The sequence below is a fragment of the Phyllostomus hastatus genome, unplaced genomic scaffold (genome assembly GCF_019186645.2).
Source record: "Phyllostomus hastatus isolate PE091 unplaced genomic scaffold, TTU_PhHast_1.1 phas_contig_210, whole genome shotgun sequence".
Lineage (NCBI taxonomy): Eukaryota > Metazoa > Chordata > Mammalia > Chiroptera > Phyllostomidae > Phyllostomus > Phyllostomus hastatus.
Window position 1 is genome coordinate 3,929,874 of NW_025333737.1, and position 27,994 is coordinate 3,957,867.

Below are 27,994 nucleotides of genomic sequence, written 5' to 3' on the forward strand. Positions count from 1 at the left end.
CCCGACCTTCCCTGCAGAGAGGAGAGGTCTAGAAAGGAAGGCTCGGTAGCTGAGACCAAAAGACACTTGCTTTATTGTTCCAAGACAGGGGACAATGGCAGGCCACTGAAAGATCTGCTATGCCTCATCTGAGGGGCTCCGGCGGCCCCCAGGCCCAGGGTAGGCTGAGGCCTCCACTTGGTGGGCGTTGGGCTTTCCGGTGGGGGCATGGCAGATCACTGGGCTGCAACCCCTAGCTCTAAGGGCATCCTGGGTCTGCCAAGCAGTCAGAGAGGGGACATGGGTGCTCCCCCACCGGCCTGTGCCAGGCTTCCCTTCCCTGAATGCCCAGGGAAGACAGTTGGAAGTAATGAATAAGCTGGGACCTAAACTACTTGAACTTCTTATAGAGATGGAGTGAGACTGTAGTGACGTGGAGGGACCCTTCCTACACCCAGGGCTGGGAGAAGAGGACACTTTCAAGTTTCCAAGGGCAAGGGCTTTTCCAAACACTTTGTGTTGGAATTGGGCTCAGTTTGGTCCTGGGGCGGACGTGGTCCCTCCTGTGTGTCACCCTGGGGCTAGACAGAGTGTGGGCTGAGGATGGGCAGAGCCTGGCAGGGACAGTGCTGCTGCACAGCGGTCCCCTGGGGAGTCTCCAGGCAACTTGAGGAGAGGCCCCATACTGCCTCCTCTATGGGCTGCTGGGATCAAGATGGGAGAATAAATACAGGGACTTCTGGGGAGGATCGGCCTGCAGGGGGCCAGGCCTGAAGGGAATGTGGAGGTCAAAATAGCGTTCAGAGGGGTCTTGGACCTGGCATGGGGGCTCTGAGCTTTTGGTAACGGAAGCCCTCAGCTCTCAGCTGCCCCAGAAATGAAGTCAGCCTCTGTGGTGTAGTTCTGATTCCTCTGGACATAGGTATGTGGGTGTATGTCAGAAAACTGTGTGCACACGCATGCACACACCTGCGTGGAGCCTTGCGTGTGGAGGAGAGTGTGTTCTTCATGCCCAGACACTGCTCTCCAGGGGCTCTGCCTGAGGAGCTGGCTCACCAGGCAGCAGAAATGTGTGAGGGGCAGCATCGTGGGTGGTGTCGTCTTCACCCCCAGGTGCCAGCTAACAAACAATTGGCTGAGAGGCGTAGGGGACTGGGAGTTTTCCTTCTTTGACCTTTAAGGTGAGCCCGATGTGGGCAGTCAGCTGGGACTTCCAGGCCAGGAAAAGGCTGGAGCTGCTGCTGGGCATGGCTCACGCTAGGGCCATGGGCTTGGAGCTGGGGCTGAGGTACACGGAGGGGCCGGCAGGGGCCGTGGGGGGCGTGGGCTCCAGCTCCATGAAGGCTGAGTAGAGGGTGGTGAGGTGCAGGTCACCCAGTGCTCCTGGGCCTCCGCTGCCTGGCGATGCCAAGTCACCTGCCCCACTGCCTGTCTCTCCCAGACAGGGCCCAGGGGGGAAGCAGTGCGGCGGTGGTGGAGGTGGTGGCATTGCAGATGATGTCGGGGATGAGGTCACCAGTACCAAGGGGTCGAGGGCCAAGCTGTCATCCTTCAGCTGTTCCCACAGGTTTCCTAGTTGGGGGAGAGAACAGGTGTCACTGGGAGTCACCCAAGGGGCCCTGTCTGCCCTCCACCCCATGACTGTTGCACACAAGACAGAGCAGGATTTGGGTGACATCTGCTGGGAAACAGACCCTGGCACTAGCAGTGTGACCCCAGGCAGTTGTCTAACCTCTGATTCCTCCTCCCGTATATGGCCTAAAAGCCATAGCCCAGACGGCCTCTGTGGCTCTTTCTGGGTTGGTGGCGGGGGGAGTGGTAGGGATTTGAAAGCTGCTGATTGAAAGGGTTGGTGCAGCTACTGTGCACTCCAGAGTCAGCCGGGGGTGGGGGCCCCAGGAACTCTTCTCCCTGGCTGCTGCCCAGGCTCCCGGCGAAGGTAGGTCTGCAGCCCAGGCCACAGATCTTCCCACAATGCACTTCTGGGCCCGATGAGGTGGCTGCACTTGGCTCCCTGGACCTCCTCTACTGCAGGGTAAGGACCAGCAGCAGAGCCAGCAAGCACACTTTACTCCAAGTAGAAAACAGAGTGGCTGCCCGACGCCCTCTTTACATCGTGTGACCTGTATGATGGCGGCCGGGACCTGGCGATGGCCCTGGGTGTCGGGGTTGCAAGGTCTGGTGGAAGGAGGCTGGACGAAATACTGAAATTTGCTGCTTGGGTTCCAATCCTAAGTCTTCCTCTTTCTAGCTAAGTGACCCTGAGCAAGTTACTTAACCTCTGTGCTTCTGTGAAATGTGTTTAGTAGTTCCTCCTACCCTACAAACCCCTGTGAGGGGGCGCATGTAAAGAGACCAGCATGCTGCGTGATAGTGGGGGGCAAGTAAATGTTCATGGTAACCCACGTGAGGCTGTTGAGCCCCACTTCCCATTTCTGGGAGGGCTGAGGATCTAGCTCCCAGTCAGACTGGGAACTTTCGAGGGTCAGCTGCCTCCGCCTGCTTGCGGATGTTTTCATCTCTGTGTGCGCAGGGCACTGAAGGCCTGGTTCAGCTGTCCTCCAAAGTTCCTGTGGCCAAAACGAGGGCCCGGGGGACACTGGAGTTCGGGGGAAACGGGTGGGCCTGGCCACACACAGAGACGGAGCAGACAAGGTGGAGCAGAATGGATAGAACTTCTCCCCGGACTCCTACCCGCAAATGTCTCCGGGGCCTGCCTGGTTCTGAAGCCTCACACTCTTCCTCAGAATCAGACAGGTCCTAGAGGGGGAAGATCTCTTTCCTTTTTCTGTGTTAAAAGATTAACTCAGAAGACACAATGGCTTCTGGGAATGTTAGGACTATCGGTTGCTCACAACCAAGTACGGCCCTTCCAGCTTATCCAGACCTGAGCGTGGTTGGTGATGGGGTCAGTGGGGACGTGTTCAGGGGCACAAGGAGGAGGGTGAGGGCACCCCTCTTTGCCTTGACACCCTCTGCCTGCTCTGGCCTTCTGTGCTTCAGTCGAATGGAATCCTGGTAACCAGCAGGCTGCAGCCTGGAGACTTGGAGGGGATGGGCCACACCGCCAGGTGTACATCTCCAGTTTTGTCCCACCTCCCCGTTCCCACCCCCAGCTCACCCTGGAAGTCAAAGTCGGTGAGAGAGGGATTGATGGCATCCAGGTCAGTGCCAAGGTCTCCGTCTGGCAGCAGGGTGTCATGGATGGTCCTGGCTGGGGAAGGCTCAGCCAGCAGCTTGGTGCTGTGACTGGGTGGGGTGTGGGCAGGCAGAGGCGAGTCCTGAGGGGTGCCTGGCTGGGCCCGCAGCTCTAGGTGCCCATCTGGCTGAGGGAACAATGGCTGGGGCGGTCCGGGAGGGGCCAGGCCTGGTGAGAGGTGTGAGTATGTCTGCCCATAGCAGGAGGGCGCATGCCCCCCAAGTAGGTCCTGCAGGGGGTTCTTGCCAGGAATGGGACCCGGAGCTGGGTGGATTGAGTGTAGTGGCTGGGAGAGCCCAACGGGAGGTGCCAGAGGCTGGACAGGGCCTGAGCCCGCCAGCCCAGGTGGTGGGCAGCCCAGCAGCGGGGTACCCAGCTTCTCCCTCTTGTCTCCAATGAGGCTGTCCAGCTCTTCTGAAAAAGCCCAAGAGAAAGGGACACCATGAGACTTTGCTCCCCCACAAACCCTCCCCAGCCTTAGAACTGCACTCAGGCCCTTTCCTTACTCATCAGTCCTCCTCTTTCAGTTTTCCTCTCTCTCTTCTTGGCTCGTGGGAACCCTGGGCCTTGCCTCACACAGCCTGTCAGCCTCACCTGGCTTGGCCATGCTCTTGCGCACAGCAATGGGGTCTTTCCTCTTCCACTTCTGCAGCTCCTCCTGCATCTTGTCGATCTTGGCTGGGTTGAGGGCCCACAGGCAGCCCTTGCGAGAGGAACTCCCTGATTTGTTCTCCACCTTCTCGAAGCACTTGTTGAGAGAGAGGTTATGGCGGACAGAATTCTTCCAGCCATCGGGCGCCGTCTGCCGGGGCAGAGGGAGACAAGAAATCAGGCCAGGATCAGGCAGCCAGAGCTGGCTGTGGGTCCGGGCTCCAGAAAAACTGCACTCGGTGCACAGAACTGCCACCCACCCCACGCTGGGGCTCGTCTGCCTCGGCACCCAGACCGGCTCGGGCCCTTCAGTGGTGGGGGAGGGGTTGGCAGGAACCTTGATCGCAAGTTATTTTCACCTAAAATCTGCCTTCGTCCTACCCCAACCCTGGCCAACCGTGAAGGTGGCCAAGGCGGCTCATGAGGGAAGGGCTGGTGGGCGCTACAGAGGCCTCGGCTTCTCCTGCACCTGGAATCGGACCACTCCCCATGGGTCTTGGAGCCTGTGCCTGGAGCTCTTTGTGGAAAAAGAACTTACTGCTCTGAGGTCTCTGGTGCCAACTTTGGAGAGGGACTGAGGGCAAAGCTATGGAATGTTCTCTTGGGTTGGCCTCACCCCCACTGGGATGAATGTGGCAGAAAAGAAAGGTGGGCGAGGTTGGTGTTTGGCTTTGTGCACTGTTGTGCATAAACTGGTGTGTTTGTCTGAGTTTGGGTGTGTGTGTAGTGTGTGAGCGAGTGAGTGTGAGAGAGAGGGAGGCTGTGTATGAGCAGGCACATGCCCCTAAGTGCTTCTCCCTGGTGTGAGCTTGTCTCCAGGGTATGAGTCTATAAATTCCTGAGTGAGACGATATGTGTCCCTGAAGATGCGTGTGTGTGAGAAAGTCTCTCTGGGGTGTGTGGGTATCCACAAGTGTATGCGTATGGGGGTGGGAGTGTTCATTCACACGATTGTGCCCCAGGGGTGTGCCCTGGTGGGGAGGCCAGCCCTCAGGCTGGGGGTGCTCGTGCTCACAAAATAAACACCCATTAGGAGGCCTGGTCATGCCACCAGTGCGGTAATTGTGCCCAGGGAGGGTTGTAAAAACCATTAGGCTGACTCAGTTGGGTGAGAGGCGGCGGTGGGGGTGCCAGCAGGCACCCCCAGTCCTTCCACCTCCAGCTCTGTTTCAGGCTCTGCGACAGTCCTGGGCCCAGCAGGGTGGCTGTGGAGAGAGTTCCTGCTTTGGGGTGGGGACCCCTTCACCCTTGTCCCTTGGCCTCTCTCCCTTTCAGCTCACAGTTTCTGCTTAATGAGGGGCGGCCACTCCCGCCTCCCCAGCTCACTTGCCCCAGGGAGCAGCCAGGCTGAATCACGCCCAGCAGAACTGGGCCCTGATGCCCAAGCCATGGCAAGATGCTGGTAAGAGCTACCAGATCTTTCTTAAGGGCAGCTGGCCTGGGGCAGGGGGCTGGTTGAGATGACCCTCAAGGCTCCCAGGGTCACAAGGAAGAATTCTTGAGCCACCAGAGCAGCCAGCCGGGGATGCCAGCCAGCCACCTTCAACTCCCATGATGGTCCCTACTAGGAGTCAAGGCTGTATCACCCGATGGGCAGAGTTAATGGGCACCGGGCTCTTTATAGCCCTGTAAATCTGAATTTGGATGCCAGGGCAGCTCCCACCCCAGCCACTTCCTGTTTGGAAGAAGGATGGTCAGCACTAGCAATTATGGCCAGTGGCTGGACATGTCCCCAGTCCTACAGCCCTGACTCATGGGGCTGTAGGACGTCCACCTCAGCTACCTCGGGCGTGAGTGCTGCCCACCCCAGGGTCTACTCTGTCTTTGCCCAGAAGAAGGATCTTCAAATGGGGAGTGAGAGAGAGAGGGGCCAGGGGACCTTTGAACTCATTCCTGAGGTGGGTCAGAGGGGAAGCATCAGAGAGGGAAGGAAGCTACGTGCTAACTGGTTCAACCGGACCATTGTACAGATTGGGAAACTGAGGTCTGAAGAAGAAAGGACCTAGCCCTAGATCACACAAGGAGGCAGTGACAGAGCCCAGACTTTGACTGTGTCCCATAGTTAAGGGCCCTGCCTAGGTCACCCCACAGGGCTGGCTTCCCCATCTGGGTGAAGCCATCCTCAAAGATGCTTTCTCTCTGAAGTCAAACGTAAACTCAGGAGTGAGGGAGTGACGCAACTGCTAAGAACAACAACCAGAACAAAAAAAAAAAAAGCTGCCAGACCTCTTTGCTCTCCAGCCCTATAAAACAGGGATTACACAGCTCCCAAGAAAAATAATTAAGCCAGGCAGATGAGATGCAGGGAGGGGCTGCGGGCCAGGTTGGGAGTCAGCAGGAAGGAAAGGCTGAGAGCTGAGGGGCAGGGCCTGCGCTTCCCTCTTTTGGGCCTGGCCCCTTAAGGGCCTAGAGGACCCTCCAGAGGCTTTAGGGGTTTGGGAGAGTTTGGTTCCTGACCTGCTGGCGTACAGGGGCAGCCCTGGGGACTGGCTTTCATGCTTCTCGGATCCCAGGGACCCCTCTCCTCCCTCCTCCTCTTCCTTCTAGAACCTCTGGCAGATGACCCTACTTCCCCATTCCTGGCCAGACCATTCTGGCCATCTTGCCCACTTGTCCTCTGATGGCAGCTCAGCAAGTATAAACTTGTTTGAATGTCAGCCTCAAATTATCCCCAGGCAGGACAACCGCAAAGATGTGGGACTGGGAACCACTCACTGGCAGGTGGAGCTGAGCTGAGCTGAGCTGCGTTGTGGGTTACCTGGGCCTCAGCCCCCATCCCAGGAGGAGTGGTCTGAGCTAGAGGGTCTGGGGTTAGAAGGGAAAGCCAAACAGCAGGAGCCAGCGAACGGGTCCCACCTGTGGAGTGGCCTTGCCCAGACGGATCAATCTCTCTGATGGGTTTGCCCATCTGGAGAGAAGGGCATCTGCCCTGCTGCTAGAGAGGGGGTCTGGTAGAGCTCCTGGAAGCCCCTTCTGTGGATAATGGGAACCCGACCCTGTACATGGGAAGGTTGGGTGAGCCAGCCAGTTCCCTGGGATACTCAGGGACCATGAAGCCCACACCCCGCTTTCTGGCAGAACTGCAGCTGAGCCTGCCGCCCACAGAGGCAGATCCTAATCTCTCCCTGGAAGGCACTGGGTTCTGAGGTCCCAGCATCCACGTCGCCTTGGCTGGCCAGCTCCTACCCAAATTCCTCCAGCCCTACGGCATCCTGGGGGCAGGGGTGGGGACAGTCTCTCATTTCCTCCCCAGTTCTCTCTCCCCACTTGGGGCAGGTGGATGCTCCTTGAAGCCTCACAGGACTGACATGTCCACCTCCCGCCATCACAGGGTCTGACTCCAGCCTGCTGTGCAACCTTGGGCGAACGGCTGGAGCTCTCTCTCTTCCTCACGCGGACCTCTGTCCTTCTGAGGTGGAGACAAGGGGAAGCATGTGGGGGCGGGGGAAGGAAGCAAACCCTGTCCTGGCTTTCATTCCAACTCTTCTCCCACCTCCTGACTGGATCCTCTGGCTCCAGAGAGGCCTGATTCGTCCAAAACCTGGGCGTGGGGGGAGTGCGAGTGGATCTCAGGCTCACCTTGAAGTAAGGAAAGTGCTCTGTCATGAAGTTGTAGATCTCGCTGACAGGAAGGCTCCCAGTTTTACTGTTCTTAAGTGCCATGAAGATGAGGATGCTGGAGGCAGAGAAAACCCTGAGAGTTTTAACCTCTGACTAGGCCCGGAGACTCCCCTCAACCCCCCTGCCCTGCCCTGCCCTGCCCTGGCTGGAGTAGTTGAGGAGCAATAGCCCGCTGCAGAATTAATGGGTGAGAGGCTATCTGAGGTCGAAAGGAGAAGGGACAAAAAAGTGTCCACTGAAGTCAGGAATTACAGGTACATGAGGGCTCTGTGGAGTCTGAGAGACCTGGGTTGCAGTCCTGGCTTAGGCGCTCACTAGCTGTGTGACCTTGGGCGAGTGCCTAAACCTCTCTGAGCCTCGGTTTCCTCAGCTTTGACAGGAAGAATGTAATAGCTACCTCAGAGTTGTGAGGATTAAGGATGATGCCTAGCACATAGAAGCGCTCATTAAATGGAAGCTGTCATTACCAGCCATCCCTCAGCCAACTGTATACATGTTACATGGTAAGGGAGGGAATTAAGGTTTCTTGAGGTTCTACAATGTGCCAGGTATATTCCCACACTTAATCCTTCTAAAGGCCTGAATATTGCTTTTTTTTAAAAAATAAATAAACAGAGGCTCAGAGAGATGGAATAATTTGCCCGAGGTTTCACAGCTAGTAAATCCCAGGGCCTGGACTTGCACATGGCTCTGCCGGACTCTGAGGCCTGTGTGCTCCTTTCTGTGCATCCTCGTGCTCCCCACAGACCCCTGCTCTGTGTTCCCGGCTGATGTCCGAATTCCTTCTCCTTCCCCCAAGCTGATGCTGGCTAATGACCCGGCCCCATGTGGGGCCTGGCACACAGGAAATCAAGTGACACTGTTGGCGGGATGAAAGAAGGTTCACATGGAAGGTCTCCCAGACAGGCTGGGCGCTGCCAGCCTGGCGCTTACAACCCCGGCCCCACAGAAGGTGCACCCGATCTGGCAGCTGCTGGATAATTGAGTCACATCTGCAGTCATTTCTCACTTATTTTCAGTAGAGATTTGGGGTGGGGCTTCTCTCTGTATCTGGGGAGGGAGAGTAGGGAAATGGGACAGGCATCCCTCCTAAACTCTCAGTCTCAGGCCCTGGGGCCCAAGAGGCTAGGACTCAGCAGGTTCACCACAGGGTACCAGATCTGCTAAGCTGAGCCAGGCGTGGCTCCCAGGGTGAGGAGACAGGTCCGAGGTGATCTAATCTGTCCCCTGTCCCCACAAAAAAAATCTCTTCTCCAACATGCTCTGGAGGCCCGCTGGCTATAACCCCCATTACCATTATAGCATGCCTCAGTTTACCCAGGGGTCCTCTCGCCCCTCTTTGTTCCACGCAGTAGTGCTGGGAGACATACCTGTAGGAGTAGATAGGTTTGGGGAAGAGAGGCTGGTGCCCATCGGTGCTGGCCTGGGGTGCAATCCGCTGGTACGGATAGTGGGGGGAGCCCAGGTAGGGAACAGGGTAGCTGCTGCCACCTGGTGAGTACTGCAGAGGTCAAAGGGGGCAGAGTGGTTGCCATGGAAACCAGCCTTCCCAAGGAGGGGCCCCCTTCCCCCAGAGAGGGAGCTGAGGCAAGGATCTTCTCTCCCCAGTCCTAGGCTCCACCCCTCATGGTCCTGGGTTCCAGTGGCAGAGCTATCTGAGGGGGCCGGCCAGGGGTGTGCACATCTGAGTGCCTGTGAGGAGATCCACATTCTAGGATCCAGGCTCTCAGAGGTCTCAAAGCTCTTTTCCTGCAGCTCTTTCCTCTCAGGCCCCCTAGGAACCCTGGTTGCCGTGGTGTTGGGAGAGCAGCCTGGCTGGGCCAGAAGTGCAAAGGGTAGTCCTGGCTTCCGCAGCCTTCCGCACAGGCGCTCCAGGCCTCCCTTGCTCCCTGGAGCATCCGGGCCGGAAGTGGGATGTCCAGTCTGGGCGTTTGCTAGGCACTGCCACCTTTTATGAGTTTCAGTGGCTCTTTGAACGGGCCGGTCATGGTGGTGGGCAGGTGGGGGTGGGAGGTGGTTTTACAGCAAAGGGAGTGGCTGTGGTGCCAGGGATGGTGTTTTATGGGGGCGAGGGAGGAGGGGGACTCTGACTCCCCCATCTGCTCCAAGCTGATGTGCTTTTTCCAGGTCACCCAAGAGGCACTTAGCGCCTGAGTCACCCTCTCTGCAGACTACATAAAGCCCTGGGTGCGGCCATCTTGTTGGAGGATGGGGTGCGGAACACAGAGGGCATCAAAGCAGGGCTGGGCATGGCAAGGACATTTGCACGAGGACAGGGCTCTGGTAGCCCCTTTGCCCTGCTGTGGCTCAGCCCCTGATGGGCCAGGCTGCCTCGGACACGTCCCCTACTCTGGGTCGACCATAAGCCTCAGGATGGCTCTGGCTGTTCCAGCTGGGCCCCTCATGGGATGGCCCCTCATGTGTCCCCTCTGCTTCCCTCCATCTCTTTCTTTATTCCCACAGAGCAAGCCGTCTGGCTACCTCCCCCTGCCACGTGCCTGCCTCCCTGGCTGGGCCACGATCAGGGCCAATGCCAAAGGCTGGGAGTAGAACCTGCTCCACAGGCAGGGCCTGTCTCAGTGCCAGGCTGCAGGTGGATGGAGCTGGGCGCTGGGCAGCCACTTGCTCTGTCTTGCCCAGTAACTCCTGGGAGTTGCTTAGCTGCTCTGGGACTCGTTTCTTTCTTTCTCTTTTTAAAAACCTCCATCCCGTGCCAGTGTGGGCTAATTATTTGGTATATCTAGGAGGAGCTGAGGCTGGGCAGTGAGATGGGGAGGGAGGAAAGGGCCAAAGACGATGGGGACTGGGATCCTCCAGGTGGGAAGCTCCCCTAACCCTACGCCTGGTACCACCCTGTCCAGGTTAAAAGGAAGTGTGAGGACACAAAGCAAGACAGTGGCTGGCCCAGATGGCAGCCCATGGTGTTCAGCCCTGTCCAGCCGTTGTGTCACCCCACACACTCCTTTCCTCTCTGCCTTGGCTTTGTCTGGTTCTCTCCACCCTCCCTTTTGGCTCACGCCTGGGCCCTGCCCCCATCTCAGCCCCATTCTCTTTTCTGAGACCTTTCAGGTCCTGCTTGGGTCTCAGAAAAGCCCCGCCTAACCCTACAGAAGGGCAATTGCTTTCTTTCCCATCAACTGCTGTCCCCTACCCCAATTGGCCCAGCCTAAGGGTTGGGGCCCTGCTGCCCTCACCTGCCCACCCAGGTGCATACACACCCTCATAACATCCCGAGACACTGGGGAAGTGTGCCCGCTTGCCCCAGACCCACCTGGTGGAAGGGAGGTTGGGAGGGGCAGTACATGTGCTGCAAGGGGGGCTGGAAACAGTACAGGCCAGGAACACTCTCCAGAGCTGGGGGCTTGACCTTGACTTCTGACCCCTGATGGAAGAAAAAAGCAGAGATGACTGGGCTAGGCCTTGTTTTTCTTCCTTCTTCTTTTGCATCTTAAACTTTCCAAAGAAACAACCCTTATTCTGCCTCCCTCAAAGCTTGCTCCTGGTGAACAGAGAACAGAGAAGGGCAGGAATTTTCCCGAGGGTATTCAGCAAGTCAGTGGTGGAGCTGGGGCTGGAACCAACAGTGCTCCCTCCTTCACACCTCACTGCAGGTGTGAGACCGAGGCTGGGCCATCTGGAGAAGTTCGGGAGGCTCGTCAGTAGTTTCACGGAGGCTGGGGTAAGGCCAGGGATCTCCCTGGAATGGCACATGGGTGCATTGCCTGGCCCAACTCACCAAACTGAGCCCGGAAACTTCTTGCTGGTTCAGAGCCCCCAGCCTCTCAGAATAGGTCCACAAAGAACACCACAGAAAAGGCCACAGTTCCAGAATTCCCACTGCAGAGCTGTGGTAAGGGGAGCACGGGAGCTGGCCAGACGGGTTGGTCCAGTAGGGTCCCCCAGGCCCTGCCACTTCCTCTTTTGCAAAGGCCAAGGAAGCTCTAGCAGGCTCCCTGGAGGGGGCTGGTGAGTCTTCTCTCTGCTGTTCCCCGCCGCCAACCTTTGCTCCTTGCTCCAGGGAGTCTGCCCCATCATCGCTGGTCTACACGAGCCAAGGCACTCTCTCGAACTGGCTCAGGGAGCCTGTAGCTCCTGCCAGTGGTGGTGGTCAGACTCCTGCTTCCCATGAGTTGTGAGCCCCACACAGAGTAGCCCTCAGGGCCTAGCACAGAGTTCTATCCTGAGTAGGGCCAGGAGAGGTGGGCGCAGCTGGGCTGGAAGGTGAACAAAGCCTGGAGGAGGTGGACCACTCTTCCTGGGGTTATAAAGGTACTTGGGAACCAGCATCTGGGCCCAGAGGGTCAAATCAGCTGTGAGCTCTTCCTGGGTGTGCCCTGGGGTTGCTGATGCACAGATAGACATAATCATAGAATCTCAGGCCTGGAAGGGCCAAGAGCACCGTGTCTAACCCCCTCATTTGGCAGATGATGGGGCTGAGCCCATGAAGGAGAAGTGAGGTGCTCAGGTCAGCTGGAGAGTTGAGCAGCTAGCTGTGGAGCTCTGGGCCCGAGCTTTTCTCCACTGTGCAGCGGGTAAGGGCTTGGGCTCAAGTCTCAGCCTCACCTCTTACAGGCTAAGGGCTAAGCCACTTGGCCTCTATGGAGCCTCAGTGTACCCATCAGCAAAATGGAGACAGTGGAAACTGTTCAGAGGTTTGTCATGAGAATTCAACAGGGTGCTTGAAAGCTATCACCTGGCAGAGTGACCAGGGGCTGGCACTGAGTGGACACTGGGGGGAGGCATCTGATAGGATGGCGCCCTCACTGTGAACTGCCGTCATGTTCAATAGCCTGAGGAGGAGCCATCAGAACCAGAACCGGAACAAGGTCCTGCCTTGGTCACACCTGGTAGGTGCCCAACCCCTGTCTCTATCTTCCAAGCCTGGAAAGAGGCCTCTGTTGGGCGTGGCTAGGGGCGGTGCATGGGAGCCTACTGAAAGCAAGAGGTGAGGAGGGCTGGTGGGCCTCTAGCAGGCATAGTTCGGGCTGGGCCCACTCAGGGCCTTCCACCTCGGGGACCTCCAAAGCTGGGGAGCAGGGAGCAAAGCTCCTTTCAGCTTTCCTCTTGCCAAAGCAACAAGCCTATGAAGTAGACACTGTTACACATGCTTTTTGAGTGAGGCTCAGAGAGCTTAAGTGACTTGCCAAAGGTCACACAGCTTGTGGATGTGGTGGTAGAAGGACATGCTGACCTCCCAAAGTGGCAAGATATTTTTATGAATATACCCAGGCCTCACTTGGGCAAAGGATGGGTACAGGAAGGTCCTTTGAGAAGACCTGAGCCCTCTCTCAACTCTGCCTGCGGATGCTCAGAGGGGAATCTTGTGTTCTGTGGCTCCTCCCTACATCCTTTCTCTTGGCCTCTGGAATGTGTTTTCTCACATTTGCATATGGGCGTATAGGGCTGGCTGGGGATTCTTGACATTTAAATAAACACAAGTTACACACTGGAATCCTGACTCAGGAGCCACTGGGAAGTTGCCAGCTTCCTTAGCCTGACCTGCCTACCCCGTCTTGTCCGCTCCTTGCCGGACCAGGCCAGCATCCCCTCCCTAGCTGACCTGGGGGCCCAGAATGAAGCCAATAGACCTCAAGTCTCCGAGCTTGCTCCTTCCCTGATACATACTGAACCTGGGCAGAAAAGTCTGGAAAGGGAAGGAGGGGAGTTTGATCTCAGAGGACTCAACTGGGCTGCTAGGAGCTGGCCCAAAGCATGGTGAGGGATGCCCACCGACCAGTGGTACTTACCAGGACCTGGGTGCTGTGCTCCTGGCTGGAGTAGGGGAGCCCATTGCACCAAGCCTCTGCCGAGAAGCTAGGCAGGAAGGCCTCGGCCTCCCCCACATCCACAGGGATCTCTTCGTAGGCTTCCAGCACCCCCGGGGTCTTGAAGGAGTGTCCATCGAGGCCCAGGGCAGTCTGGGCCTCAGGGAAGATGTCCTCCTGGAAATGCCGCTTGTATGGGTGGAAAGGCACGTGGCTCCCCTTGAGGAAGCGCCCGGGGCTGCTGGCTGGACTCTCTTCAAAGCTGAAGCTGGGGTACTTGTCTGAGGGGGAGAGCCGGAAAGGGCCTGGGCCTGGGCCGGCTGGGCACTGGACTTGCTCGGGGCCCGGTGATGCGATGCTGGGGCTGTGGGGGGGCAGTGAGGGCGCCCTCTCCGGAGGGCCGTCGGGCACAAATGACGAGCAGCTGAAGCCGGCATGCTTTGGGGTGGACAGAGAAGGAAGAGAGACCTGTGGGTGGAGGCTGGACAAGGATGCTACTCTGTGCTAGGGTAAAGGGGCTGGGGCTGAGCTCTGGGGAGCCCCCAAATGACGAAGGAGACCTAGCCTGCCCTTGGAAACCCCAATCTGATGAGTGTAGACTGCTCTTAAATTGAGGTATGCCCAGTAGTGGACATATGTCCTTGCCCTGGGAAAGCCCCAGACTGAAGGTGTAAGCATATCTGAATACTTCTGGATCTCTGAGTCACTGGGCACTTGTTTGCTGGCGAAAGGGACAGGACAGACCCCAGGGAGGCCCCTGGAGGGTGGGGATGACTGTTCACCTGTTTCCCGTGCAGCCCGTGGGCCCTGGCCTTGGCCCAGGCCTCAGTGCCAGGTACTTACGCTCTGTGGGGCAGGAGAGCCTGGGAGGCCCGGGGCCTGCATGAGGTCCCCTTGGGGCTCACCCTCCAGTCTGGTGGGGCCCGGCAGTGTGACGTCAGACTGTGGCGGAAGCAGCGACACCATCACCCAGTCCTGGCCTCGAAGAAAGCCGGCTGCGATGAGAATGAGAACCAGCATCCAGGGGTGACCAATCCCGAGTCCACCACCTCCACTCCCGCCCCATCCCTGGGCTGGCACCCTGACTCCAGCCAGCCATCTTGATGAGAAAGACAGACAGACAGACAGACAGACAGACAGAGAGAAATATCAGAAGCAGAGGTAAGCAGATAAACAACCTGAGAGACAGAACAAGAAAGATGCACAGAGAGAGAAGACTGGTGGGGAGAGAACACGATGAACCCGTTAGGACCCCCCATGCTTGCTGGGGAGGGAGGGCTTGTTGCCCTAGACTCTGTAGCTGCAGAGCAGTGAACTGGCAGTTCCCAGCAAGACCCTGCCTCTGGCTCCTTGTGCTCTGTCTCCAGTCTCTGCAACGAAGGACTGGGCTAGGCAACTGAGGCAAGCAGTCCCTGCGCAGTGGTTGAGCAAGTGGGTGGTCCTGAGAGGAAGGGGAGCTGAAGAAGGAAGGAAGTGGGCCAGGCCCAGGCCTGGGGTGAGAGTGACCCTCATACTGCAGGTGACCAGCCCTCAGCAGAGGCCAGGCCTGTGGTGCCACCCTGGGGCACCTTGGCCCGGCTGGCATGACCAGTGTAGAACTGGGGACTTGAGGGGACCTGACTGCTGGTGGCCTTGGGAACCCGGTATGGCACAGGGGGAGCCGCCACTGGCACACTGCGGTGTGCCTGGCGTGCGCTGTTTTCTCCTATGCCCTCCAAACTTTGTGCAGGCAACTGCCCTTTCTGAGCTGCAGTTTCATCATCTGAAAAATGAGGGGCTAGACTACATGATATCTGAGGGCTCTTTCTGTTCAGACCTTCTAGAATGGTGCAGTACACTATCCCCAGCACAGCTGTGTGGTTGAGGACTCAGCTCAAAGCTGTCCTCGGCCTTTTCTTGCCGGCTGCGCCAGTGAAGCTCCCTGAGCCTCAGCAGCATCATCCCCACACTGGGGAGAGAGCTAGGCGCCCCGCGCCCCCCCCCACCCCGCCCCAGGGGCATGCTGTACCAGAGAAAATCGTGCACACAGAGTAGCCCCGTGCCTAGCACACAGGCAGTGCTCAGTAAACACCAGCTGTCATTATTAATATCCTTATTATATGGCTCTTAGTATCATTATCATACTCAGATCTCTTCCTTTTCCACCACGTGCAAAGGGCAGTTTCTCTCAAATTCACTCCTCTTTACCTACATGATCTCTGACAAAGGCTACTGTTTACTGAATGCCCGATCTAGGCTGGCCACTGTGTAAATGATTTGGAGGATTTTTCTCATTGTTTTATTAGAACATCTGAGAGGGAAGTACATTATTAATCCCACTTTTCAGGTGAGGAAACTGAGGCCCAGGGGGTGTTATGTGACTTGCCCAGATTATAGAGCTGGTCTTTGATAGAGTCAGGATTCGAACCCAAATCTGTCTGACTCTGCAGGCTGCACTGGTCTTACAATTTCTTCATTTGGTGAGAGTCACAGTGCGGGTGGGATAAGCTGAGGAGGGGCAGGCAACAAGAAAAGTGTGAGGTTCACACTTATGCCTCCTATCTAAGACCCACTCAGGCAGAGAAGGATAACTGCGAATTTCCCCAGCCGTGCTCTCCTAGGAGCTCTGGGAAGGAGGGATGACCTTGGTGACCCCGTGGTGCCCAGCCTGGGGTTAGCACATCTTTGCCCAGTAAACTACGTATCTCCTTTGTTTGACAGGGGGTTAATAGCAACAAGGCATTTGCCCAAAGTCCCTCAGGGGATCAGTGGTGGAGGGGGCTGACAGCTAGGGTCCAGGGGCGGGGGGCCTGGTGGGAGGCTCTCCCGCCCCTTCAAGAGTCTCCACCGCCCCTTCTCCATGTCCAGGCGCCCGCTCACTCGGCAATGCTAAATGTGGCGTGACCGGGGAAGCGCCGAGCTGGCCGTAACTGGACACCGAGATGGAGCAGGCATGGGGCCCAAGGTGCAGGGCAGCCCATCTCTGGCTCCGCATGACCGCCTGGTCTGGCCCCGCTCCCTGGACAGCTCCTGGACAGCTGGGGCCCGCCTGTCACACCTGGCCATGGCCCAGAGTTTCCAGAGGCGAGGTTGGGGGTGGGAAGACTCTTCCTCCCACAGGTGTCAGGCTTTGTAGCCTGGAGAGGGGGCGGTGGTCGGCCCCTCTCCAGAGGCCGAATCAAGTGTGGTTAAGAGTGAGGGATTAGGATTTCAGCTGACTTGAGTCTGAATCCCAGCTGTGTCACCTCCTGGCTTGGCGACTCTGGACGAACTGTGCAATTCTCTGTATCTTTCTTTGCGCCTCTGTCCAATGGGGACTAGGCACCCACCCCAAAGGTTGTCAAGAAGATTAAGAGAGAGTGTGTGTATAAGGTGCCCTGCACGTAGAAAATGCTTAAGGACACACGTGGCACACCTGGCTTCATTGGCCCAACGTGGCTGTGGTCTCTGACCCCAGACTCCAGTTCCCTGATGGCCTCGCTGCTTCAGGCCTCACGGGCCTGGGAGGACTGGCTAATGGCCCCGTGCCGAGGTGGCAGCTGCCCTTTGCTAGTTCTGCCCTGTCTGCCTGGCCTTCGCTCAACCCGGCCTTTGGGGGCTCAGGCCCCAGCTCCGCTCCTCTGAGACATGAACCTGAGGAGGCCTCTCTGAGCCCAGGTTGGGCTGCACCTCCTGCCGGGGGTCCGGCCTTCCTGGAAGAACCCCTGTAGCATCTGTCTAACCCCCATCCCTGTGTCAGTCCCTCTGTCCTAGGACATTGCCTGTAGCCCCAGCTGAGTTCCTGCATGTCAGACGCCTGAACTGAAAGCTGCAGTTCGCAGTCTTGACTTTCATACCCTGGCTTGGCCAAACCCCCACCCCACCTCCTCCAAGCCCCTGGGGCAGGGTTAGAGCAGGGAGGCCATGCAGAGTTGAGAGGTCCCTCTCTTGCTTTGCATTGAGGATGCAGAAGTCCCTCTGTGCAGGGTTTCCTCTGGGAAGGTGTTATAATAATGACTCCTGATTCGGGGACCACAGCACCCCCTTGGTGGCCTCAGCCAGAGCTCTATTTTGCAAATGAGGAAAGAAGGCTGAGAGAAGAGGTTAAGTGACTGGCCTAAGATCACGTAGTCCCAGAAAGAGGGGGTCCTCCACCAACTGCATTCCAAAGCACCCTCCTGCCTCAGGGGTGAGCTGAGGGGCTCTGATTGGTGGATACAGGGAGTGCTGTCCCTCATAGGGAGGGGCTCGCTGTGGGGAGAGGGATGAGGCTGCCTTAGCTCCTGACCCCAACCCAGAGTGGCCGGTGGAGCTCCTGAAGTTGGACGATCTAGTTCAGAAACTCTAGAGTCAGGACTGGACTTGAACCCCAGTAACTGTGGGACTTTGGGGGACAAGTTTCTTGACTTCCTTGCCTAGGCCTCAGTTTCCTCATTTGTAAAATAGGGCTAATAATATGTACCTCTCTGGAGGATTAGATGAAATATTGCTTGTAAATAGCTTAATGTGTAGTATGTGTTCAATAAATGATAGCTATTATTAATAATTAACAGTAGGGCAGAGTTAATTTAAAGCACGAGCTCTAGGTGTGGGGGTAGGAAGAGTAGAGGAAATACCTCTTCCTGCCCCCTGACCTCCATCTCTCTGACATCCTCCTACCCCTTTTGCAATGACTAAACTTCTCTCCTCTTCATTCTCTGATCTCAGAGATCATTTCAGCCATTTCCCTGCAGTGGAATGGCTGTAGAAACTCATGGGGGCGGGGGGCCCTGGCTGGTGTGGCTCAGTGGATTGAGCACTGGCCTGCCAATTGAAAGGTCGCTGGTTCAATTCCCAGTCAGGACACATGCCTGGGTTGTGGGCCAGGTCCCCAGCTGGGGACATAAGAGAGGCAACTGTTCGATGTATCTCTTGCACATTGATGTTTATTTCCCTCTTTTTCTCCCACCCTTCCCCCCTCTCTAAAAGTAAACAAATACTCTACCCTGCCTGGCGTAGCTCAGTGGATTGAGTGCGGGCTGTGAACCAAAGTGTCACAGGTTCGATTCCCAGTCAGGATACATGCCTGGGTTGCAGGCCATGACCCCCAGCAACCGCACATTGATGTTTCTCTCTCTCTCTCCATCTCCCTCCCTTCCCTCTCTAAAAAATAAATAAATAAAATCTTTTTTAAAAAGTAAACAAATAAATCTTTGAGAAACTCACGGGGATTAGAGTAAGGAGGGAGTGACCGTTGCTTTGGGTCCCTCAGGAGGTCCTCTGATGGCCCCTGTGTCCCGGGGATGGCATCTGCATCCAGGCCCATGTGGGTTTGCAAATACCAGCAGATGAAAGCAGGAGGTCCAGTCAGCTCTCCTCCTTGCTCAGATCCCGGGAGCTCCCCTGCACGACAATGAGTGTGGGCACCCACAACCCACAACCTCCTCCCGCTTTCTGGGGTGGAGCTAGGCCAGGGCTCTCTGTGTGCCCTGGGGTCCCTTTGACTGCAAGGATGATTGTCATTGCAACTGCACATCTGTAAAGCCCTCTGTGGTGTGCAAAGCACTTTGTATCTCTCATCTCACTTCACCTGCCCTTTGCCCCACAGGGGAGCAGGCAGTGGTGTGTTGGAGGCAGCAGCTCTGGGCTTGCGAGAGCCAACTGTGTCCATCTCTTTCCAGATCCCCGTTCAGTGAAATCAGTCCAAACTGGCCTTGGTGGGGGTTGTTTCCTACAGGTATTAGTAAATACTACAAATGATAAATTGGAGCCCCTTTTTTTGAGAGCTGGTTGGTGAACCTTTATCAGCACACCAAGTAAGGTCATTACCCCCATTTTTCAGGGAAGAGAACTGAGGCCCAGCGAGAAGTGGCAGGCCCAGGGCCACAAAGCTAAAACGGAAAACCACATCTACTGATGTGGTTCTCAGGCCTCAAGAGCCCCAACCACATCCCCAAACACACACTTCATGGGTACAACCCTGGCAAAAACTTTAGCTGCGTGCCATTTCAGTGTCTGGGTGTTCTGTCCACCCTCTGCTCTCTGAACTTCTTCCATGGGCCCTGGGGAGTGGGAAGGCAGGGGACGTGCTGGGAGAAGCAGACTTGATCTTCGCTGGAGCCAGGGGGAAGAAAGAAATGGCCCTCTAACCTGAGTAAGGAGCATGATAGGCGAGAAATGCCCCCGAAGCATGGCATCAGGGTCAACAGCGATCCTTCTGGAACCCCTGCTCTGTGCCTGTCTCACAGACAGCCGGACCTGTGCCCCCTCCACCTGGCATGTCTTCCTGCCTCTTGAAGACCATTTCCCCAGCATGTCAGGACCCAGGCCAAAAGAACCATTTAGGGGTGGGGGCCCGGGGACACCTGGTTTGCTGGCTGTGTGACCTTGGACAAGCTACTTTCCCTTTCTGTACTCAGGTCGCATATGAGTACAATGAGGCACTGGAATTAGTTGCATGTAAAGATGCTGACGCTGGTCCGGTGGAGGCGTCTGCCGTCCCCAGAGCTGTCAGCTGGGCCCTCACCCAGCTCTGCCTTCAGGAGGGGCCTCCCTGAGGAAATCCTCAAGGGGACCAGGATCAGCTGGGCAGGTTATTATACCCCAGAAGGCAGGTGCTGTATTAGCATCCTCATTTTATAGATGAGAACTCTGAGGTACAGAGAGGTTACCGAGACTTGCCCAAGTTCACTCAGCTAGTAAATTATGCTCCCCAGGATCAGACACAAGCATCAAAGCCAGTGTGCTTAACCACTACGCCACATGGCCTCGCCTCAGGAACACCTCAGCTTTCTTGCTCACACCTGGAAGCCGGAGTGGCAGGTGGGGGGGCAAGGGGGGAGGTGCCCTTGGAAGGGTCTGCTCCTGTATCCCCTGTGAGCAGTTGAGTCACAGGGGACACTGAGAGCCCTCATGGGGCTCTCCACACTCCTTCCCACCTAGGCATCCTACCTGGGGTGCCTCCTACCTGCCCTTTATGAGTGAGGTGGAGACAGTGCAGTTCCGCCTTAATGGTTTCTGTTGCTGGCTGCGGCAGCATGTTTTACGAGGGGTGGGGCCCGTGTGCAGTGCTGCCTGTGGCCCCACCCGGGGCTCCGCTCTGCCTGCCTGGCTGCTGGGAGGGGTCCCCTGGAGCAGTTTGGTAATTACCTTGGGGGGGGGCAGGGAAGGGCCTGAAGGCCCTCTCCTGAGGCTTGGGCACCCCAGGATACTGGGAATCTGAGGGTACCAAGAAGGAGAGTGTTTCTAGCTCCTCTCCTCTCACCAAGATTGGGGTTTCTGAGGCCAAAATTCTGGCCCTTATGGCTCTTGACCCTGCCTGGGTTTTAGGAAATGGGTCAGCTGCCCCTGCCTTGAGATCTGATGACAGTGCTTTGAGAAGCAGTTACAGACAGACAGACAGACAGACAGACAGACAAGGGTGAAGAAGAGAAGGGCAAAAGATGAATAGCTTTGTCCTCTATGTGATGCTTCGCTTAAATCTGAGCCACTGACACCTGCAGCCGAGTCACTCCCATCCCCCAGACCAGGGCCTTTCCAGAGCCATGCCAGGCATCCCCCTGCCTCTGGAAGCAGGCCAGTCCTGGAGTGTCCTCAGTACACCCCTCCTGAAAAATCACCGGTGCCACCTTCTGTGCCTGGGGTTGACTTGGAAGTTCTTCCCGATATCTAACCTTACTCTCCCTTCTAATCTTAGTCCTTTTGCCTCATCCTTCCTGCCATTCACTATGGGACCCTCCAGAGGTTAGTAAATGGCAAGGGCCTCATCCCTCCTGCAGGGTGGGTCCCCGTCTTGCTGCAGATGCCTGGCTCCAACAGTTTCCTGCCCTCCCACTCTTCTTTGCCCAGCACCCCTTCCTTTCCACCATCCCTGACCCTGTCCGGGCAGATTTCCGCCTCTCCAGCCAGTCCCCAGCCCCTGCCACCCAGCCTCGGGACCCATGGGGCCGAATCCCAGCACTCACAGTGGGCTCTGGGCCATGGCCACCATCACGGCTTCAGGGAGTCATCAGGCCAGCAACACCCCAGGAGCCTCCATGGAGGTATAAATACTCCCACATGCCTGGACCAGCCCCCTGCCTGAGGGCTGGGGCGGGGCTGCTTCCCCAGGCCAGGCAGGCAGGTCACATGCCCCATAAATGCCACAGGACCACAGGCTCTACCCAGCACCACTGGGGAGACCAGCTGGGGCCTGACCTCTCTGGGTGGCTGGACGATGGTAGATGGGTGTTAGATGGATGGATGGATTGGTGAGTGAACGAATCGGGAGGATGGATAAATGGAATTGGCAGATCAATGGATGGACAGACTGATGGATGGATGAATGACTAGATGGAAGGGTGGACACATGGACAGAGGGACAGACAGAAGGGTGAACAAATGCCAGATCGATGGGAGTCCTTGACCCGCTTGTGGATGCTTACTTGGTAGATGGGAAGGAAGGGATACTTGGTTTCAAGGAAACAAGGAAATGTCAACCCTCAATGCTCCCATCCACCCTATTCTGAGACACCTTACCAGGACCCCTTCTCTCCTCTGTTACGGCCACCTTGTCCGAGAGATTGGCTCTACTAGGTTCCCCCTACTTCTTAGACGCTTCTTCTCAGAGATCTCCCACCTAAACACCTCCAGCCCCAGGGATCTGTTGCTCCTGGGTGTCATCCGAGGTCTGCCTTCTCCCCCCTCCTGCCTACTCTGGAGTCCAGCTCTGTGGCTGTGAGCCCACGTTCAGATCTTGCTCCCAGAAGCAAGGTGCACTCGCCTTCCAAGGCAAGCAGGGGAGGGGGAAGTAAACTTCTCAATTCCAAGAACACGAAGCACTTAGATGGGCAACTTAAGGAGAAGATGCCCCCAACCCTCCCACCTTCCCCAGGGATTTTTAAAGTCATGACTGAATCTGATGGCGAATACAGGCCTGGCAAGGGACATGCAGGTGGCTGAAGTGTCCTAGAACCATGGGGGCCTGACTGAAGAACCCCGCTCCTGGGGAGTGGGGACTTCTTCCTGCTCAAACCTCCCAGGGCGCAGTGTGCATAACGCAGGTCTGAGGCCTCACACACTGATTTCTGGAGAGAAAAGTTTTTTCTAACCCTTAATCTGCCCAACTTTGAAAAGGACCAAAGAATGGATGGTGAGATGGGGAGTGACTGAATGAACAAGGGGATTTTTCACATATTATGCAATGTTGTCTTCATCCTTCTTGAAAACAAGAATTCCATCACCCTGCTTGAGCCACACCTGCTGAAGCGGGGTGGTGGATGGGGAATGGGAGGAAGTCCCTTGACTCTGAGTACCCAGTAGCTGGGCTGTCCTGTGGTCTAGAAGTCTCTCCTCCATAAGAAGTCACTCAGGGCTAAGCCTGGTGGTCCCACCCTCAACTTCCTGTCGGCTGCTCTGGCAACTGGCTGCAGAACTGATTGGCTGTGGTGGTGATTGGCAGCTGAGGATTTGAACTGTGAGACCAATAGGGCTGACAGAACCTTGTTTCACCTCATACCCTAGCTTGGCATGTATCATCTCAGAAGCCTCCCCTGCACCCCGGTGGCCCTCACAGGGAGTCCTTCTGACCAAGACCTCTGGAAACATCCTCTCCCAGCTCTGCCATCAGTGTGGGACAGCCACAGGAATGCACCTCGTTTCCTCCTTTACATCATGGGATCCTCACCTTCACCCTACATACCTCACCTGGCTGACCTGGGCACTCAGTAAAAACCAGAATGTCAAAAATGCTCTGAGGAAGATAAAGCAACACCATCTTGTCTGGTGCTCCTGCCTCCTCCCTTGGGGTCCCAGGCCCACGGGACCGCAGGAGAGGAATGGAGGCCCAGATCTTTTCCCCTTCAACCGTTTGCCCTTCCCAGGGTGCTCCCCATGGGTGTGGCCAAGAATGCTCACATCCAGCCCCTGGGCCCCTCTCGGCTGCCTTGGTGGGGGCATGGGATGGCACAGGACCCTGCCATTCCCTGGGCCACAGACCTCTGACACTCGATACATATCATTATCAGAAGGACTGCTCATTATTACTCTTCTATTTTTAAGGATATTAATTCTGCCATCACCACTAATAATAGAGATCTAGCACAAAACAAACAAGTACCGACCGGGCCCTCCCCACACACCCTCTGAGCCGAGTTAGCACACAAACGAGGCAGGCAGTACGTTAACTGCCTGGACTTACAAGCACTGGAGTGAGAAGAGTGCTGGAAGGGCCTCCCACCCAAGCCCCTCTCTACCTGACAGATGGGGAAACTGAGGACCCACCAGCAGAAGGGACTGTTCTCTGCTATTCGGCACCTGCACACGGGCCCTTCCTCCAGGCACCTGGGCTGGGTGAAGCCGGCCCTGAGCCCTTGATCATTTTCGTGCCCACGTGAGGAGAAGGAGGTAAAGTGGCAGGTTCCGGGGGTATTTCCCTGAGCCCGTCTAGCTCCTGGGCTCCAGACCCCACCTCTCTCTCTTAGCTGCCCTCAGAGCCTCTTGGACTTGGCATTGTCATCCCAGAGAACTTCTACTCCAAATCCCTTTCCACCTCTGGCAGATTGGACATGCTCATAGAAAACCCCAAACAGGCTGAGCCCCCTCTCCAAAGCCACATGCTCTGCAAGGCCCAATGTGAGCCCCCCTCCTCCCCAGCGAGGGGCTGGGAACACCTCTGGCAGTGAACACTTCTGTGCTAAGTACAGAGTCTGGTAATCGGGCTTTCTGATCACAGTGGGGAGTGTGCGTGTGTGTCCATGTGCATATCCTATGCCTTCCAAGGCTGATGAGCGGGTACAGTCTAGGACGTGGTTGTGGAATTTACTAGTGCAGGTGGGATCTCCAACTGTCTCTCGGTGATCCGGTTTCATAGACACGCCCCAGTCTGTGTGTGTGTGTTTGTGTGTGTGTGTGTGTGTGTGTGTGTGTGTTGGTGCCCAGGACAGCTGCAGTTCATCAGAAGCAGGAGTTTCCGGGTAGGGGAGCGGGGCTGGAAGCCGACAGACCACACATCCTCTTAGGAGCCTGAGGTGGAGGGTTCGTTCAGGCCTCCCAGTGGGCTCTCTGTGACATCCATGGGGGTCTTGAGGGGTGCCTACACCCTGCAGATTCCAGAGAAGTTGTGAGCGCATGGGTTCCCTTTTCTCTGTGACTCACAGCTGGTTCTCTCATCGGGTTCCCTGAGAGATCACGATTCAGCTAATTCTCTCCCCAGCCCCATTAATCTGAGCTGACTAAGCAAGAGCCAGAGGCGGGGTAGAGACCCGGGGATGCTCGCGGTGGCAGTCATTCTCAAACAACCCGGCAGGCCTCCTTGCTTCAGCTTCTGTCCATCTCCCTTCCCTGCCTTGGGACTGCTCATGCAAATTAGATCAATTGCACTCCTAGTCTCCTGAGAAAGGTTGCCACTGCCGCCTTTGGGGCCCTCTTGAGCTTGTCTCTCCATTTCCCCTGCTACCTGCCACCCACCTGCAGGGTAGAGAGATCCATCTGGACATCAGACCTCAACTTGTCTGGTTGTACCCAAATTCATCCTAATTGTTTGTCCAGCATCCGACCTATGAGGTCCAGACAGGATCAGGAAGCTGAGGGCTTCTCCGGGGATGATCCCATCCCATCCATTTTGTCTAGTGGCCTGGCTCTTCTGGGCTTGTCCTGAGCACTGGAAGAATGTGGAGGACAGACCAGGACCTGGTGGGGGCACTGGTGAAGGGCGTTGGACCCCAAGGGGGATCTCTGATGTATGGAAAGATCCATCCTGAGCAGGTGGGGATGGTGTGGGACTGGAGTATGGTGTTAGGGATGAAGATGGAGGCAGGGCTGAGGAGGTAAGGTGGAAAGAGAAGCGAGGGATGGGGTTGTAGAGATGGAGGTGAAACTGGGCAGGAGGAGTTGGATAGGAAGAGGGTGGGGCTGGGGTAGGAGATGGGAACGGGGATAGGGTCGGGTAGCGAAGGGAGACTCAGATGGGGTTGAGTCTGGGGATGGGCAGAGAGATGGAGGAAGGGACAAGGGGTGGGACGAAGGGAAGAATGGATCAATTGGAAAGACTAAAATTATTCAGGGGCCTTTGCCTGATGCTTCTGAGATGCACTCTCCTGGAGGTCCCCTTGTCGTTCCCCTGCCCCTGGGCACGGTGCCAGCCCCACCACACCCACCCAGATCAATGGTTGCTTCTCTGCTCAGGAAACCACCTCCTGTGGTCACACAGTCCAGCCAAACTCACTTTAAGATGCTGAAACACCTTTCTGAAGACTGATGCCAACCTCTCCTGCTGCAGAAGCCAGTCTCAGATTGTTGGACGCCCACCTGCAGGCTTCCCCAGGGACGGTGGGCTGTGACCCCGAAGGAAAGAGAGGAGGGCATGCCTGCAGGACCTCTGTCCCCTGACTCCCTCTATTATGGGGGAAAAAGGGGAGGCAGGCAGAGTGGCTCCCCAGAGCCCCCTCCTCATTAGAGTGTGGAGACGGAGAAACTAATAGAGGGTCATTGGGCATGGGCCTTTTTTCTGTCCCTTCTTGTACACAGACTCCCAGGAAATTTCACTGTGACTTGGTAACTGTCTCTGGCTATGTGGTTGAGCCCTGTGCAGGCAGTGGGGGTTCTTCTGATCCATGGAACTCAAGCTGGAAGGAGGGGGGTTAGACATCAAGAGGGACCTCCTGGCTTCCAAGGATGGACAACCCACGGGAAGTGGTGCTGCATTGCCTTCTTAGAGGGCAGAGGGACTCTCCGTGGGGGCTAAAGGAGAGGATACACGCAGCTCCCCAGAAGGCGTGTATTACTAGTGGGCTTTCCCTTTGTCTTTAACTGCATCAGGCTTTCTCCCTTCTCACATGAATGATGAAAGCTGTTGGTTGGGGGCCATGTGGGGTCAGTGTGTGAATGAGACAAAGATGGGGAACAGGGAGGGATCCCAACCCCCCCTAATTTTTCTCTTGCCTTCCCAGGAGCAGAATCAACAGGATTCTGGGACTCTCTGAGCCCCTGGGAAATAAAACCCTCTGAGAACTCCCTGGCATTCCTGGGAGAACAGGTTCCCGGCCCTGGGAGGTGAGTGAGGCGCCGGGCCTGGGGGGGCAGCGTGCCTCGGCAGGCCCTGGAGCCCGGAGCTGAGCTCGGCAGAGGCAGGACGGGCGGGGCTGGGCGGGAGCCGGGAGGACATGTGCCTCTCCCCGTGGCACCCCTGCCTCTGAGGATCCCGAGCACAGCTCAGGCCCAGCCTGGCCCACTGCGAGACAGGAGCCAGGACAGGAGGTGCTGCCTTCCAACCGTGGGGCGGGGTGTGCCCTTCTACTGCCCGCATCCTGGGGGTCAGGGAATGGCCGAGGTGGCGAAAGGGCTGAGCCAGGCATGATAGGGACTAGACTGGAGAGTGACGGTCCCCTCCCTGTCTCCCTTCCCCAGTCAGCCCAGAGGAGCTGGCTTTTCTCGGTGGGGAACAGAGAAGGCTATGAAGGCAGGCAGAGCTGGGCCCTGCAGTACTGGAGACCTGAGATTCCAGGAAGGACTTCATGGCCTTGAGGGAACGGATCGAGTTTCCTTCTCGGGATTAGGAAGGCGATGAGGGGGCTGCCTCGTGCAGTGTGGAAAATGACCCACCTAGAGGCAGGAGGGTGGGTGAGATGATTTCTCAAGAGAATGTGCCCTCTCCACCCGGGTCCTTTCCCTCCGACCAGCTGTCTCTGGCCACAAAGCACATATGAGCGTATCCCCCACACCTGTAGGTGCAGAGAGAAGAGGCAATCACACCCACTTGGTAGAGTCTATTCTTAATTTAACGTGCTCTTTGGACATTTAGGGAGGGCCTGGGGGACTCCACGGGGAATGCCAGACCTTACCTGATCAGGGAGGGGGTTGGGAGGAGCCTTGGAAGCCAGAGGGGGCTTCCTGCTGCTCCAGCCAGTTCCCTAAGGGCTTTCACTCCCCAGACCCCAAGTCTAGGCTTCAAGGGTCCGAGAGCCCCCTGTATGGTCTGGGTCTGCTCACTAGGCCTCTTGGCTTCAGGGTTCCTGAGGGACAGAGATGGTCCTAAGTTTCTGGGGGATTCTGCCTTGAGCTCAGCAACAGGTACTGGCCACAGCACCTGTTTGCCACCTGTCTGCTTCTCCACTAGGTGCACCACCTCCTTCCTACAAGTCAGAACTTCCGCCAAGACCCCAGGCATCTAGACCCTAGCCCGGGCTGCCCTGAGGTGTTGAGTGATTCATTGGTTAAAACACTCCTTTGGCACCGCCAGCCTCCAGAGCTGAGCTCTCCCCTCTCTACCTGGAAAAACCACTATGTTGGGAATCTGCCTCCCTGTCTTTCAGCTCAAGTTTTCCAGTCCTAGTGCTTCTGAGTCCTCATTTTCTTCGAGCACAGAGTGGCTAAGTACTCCCTCTCAACACCCAGAGGCACACACAAAATCCAACAGACACCAGAATGAAAAGCCTCGCTACAGCAAGAAGGATTAAAGTTAGACAACCTGAAACAGGTTGAGCATGGAGGAGAGGGTCCTCTCTGGCCTCCAGGCACTCACCCACTTCCTGAGTCGCCCTTGAGCTGCAGTGAGAAGATGGGGAGGACCCCAGTGCTCTTAGTCACTTCCCAGCCCGTTAAAAAAGCAACCCCTCCCACCCCATGCCCTGGCCCGGCCCTGCTGGCCTCCACGGCTGACTTGGGCCGGGTCTCCTCTTACTTGCTCAATGAAGCAGGTCGGCGTGGGGGCCCGAGTCTGGGGGGCCAAGAGCTCAGTCCGTCTGTCAGTCCGTCAGCTCGGCCGTCCTGGGTCTGTGCTGACATCAGGTGAGGGGAGGCAGCTGCTGGGTGAGCCAATAATTATGATATCAGCTTCCCCTTGCCCTGAGGGGCTGCTGCCAAAACG

General features: G+C 56.7%; 1 protein-coding gene across 7 annotated transcripts; it reads right to left on the reverse strand.

Annotated features, from left to right (window-relative positions):
• Positions 1-65: 65 nt before the first annotated feature.
• FOXN1 (forkhead box N1) lies at positions 66-27,971 on the reverse strand. 7 transcript variants are annotated; one of them, XM_045837023.1, is made up of 9 exons: positions 27,809-27,971; positions 14,059-14,195; positions 13,198-13,653; positions 10,722-10,832; positions 8,821-8,951; positions 7,409-7,505; positions 3,773-3,980; positions 3,101-3,592; positions 66-1,551 (listed from the first exon to the last, which is right to left on the reverse strand). In XM_045837023.1, exons 2-9 carry the CDS (start codon positions 14,179-14,181, stop codon positions 1,232-1,234), a joined length of 1,938 nt encoding a protein of 645 aa, XP_045692979.1. In that variant the 5' UTR covers positions 14,182-14,195; positions 27,809-27,971; the 3' UTR covers positions 66-1,231. The 7 variants fall into 7 exon arrangements, with proteins under 7 accessions (XP_045692979.1, XP_045692980.1, XP_045692981.1 ...); XM_045837024.1 differs by having other exon boundaries at positions 14,059-14,210; XM_045837025.1 differs by lacking the exon at positions 27,809-27,971 and adding an exon at positions 27,650-27,701 and having other exon boundaries at positions 14,059-14,210.
• Positions 27,972-27,994: the final 23 nt, after the last annotated feature.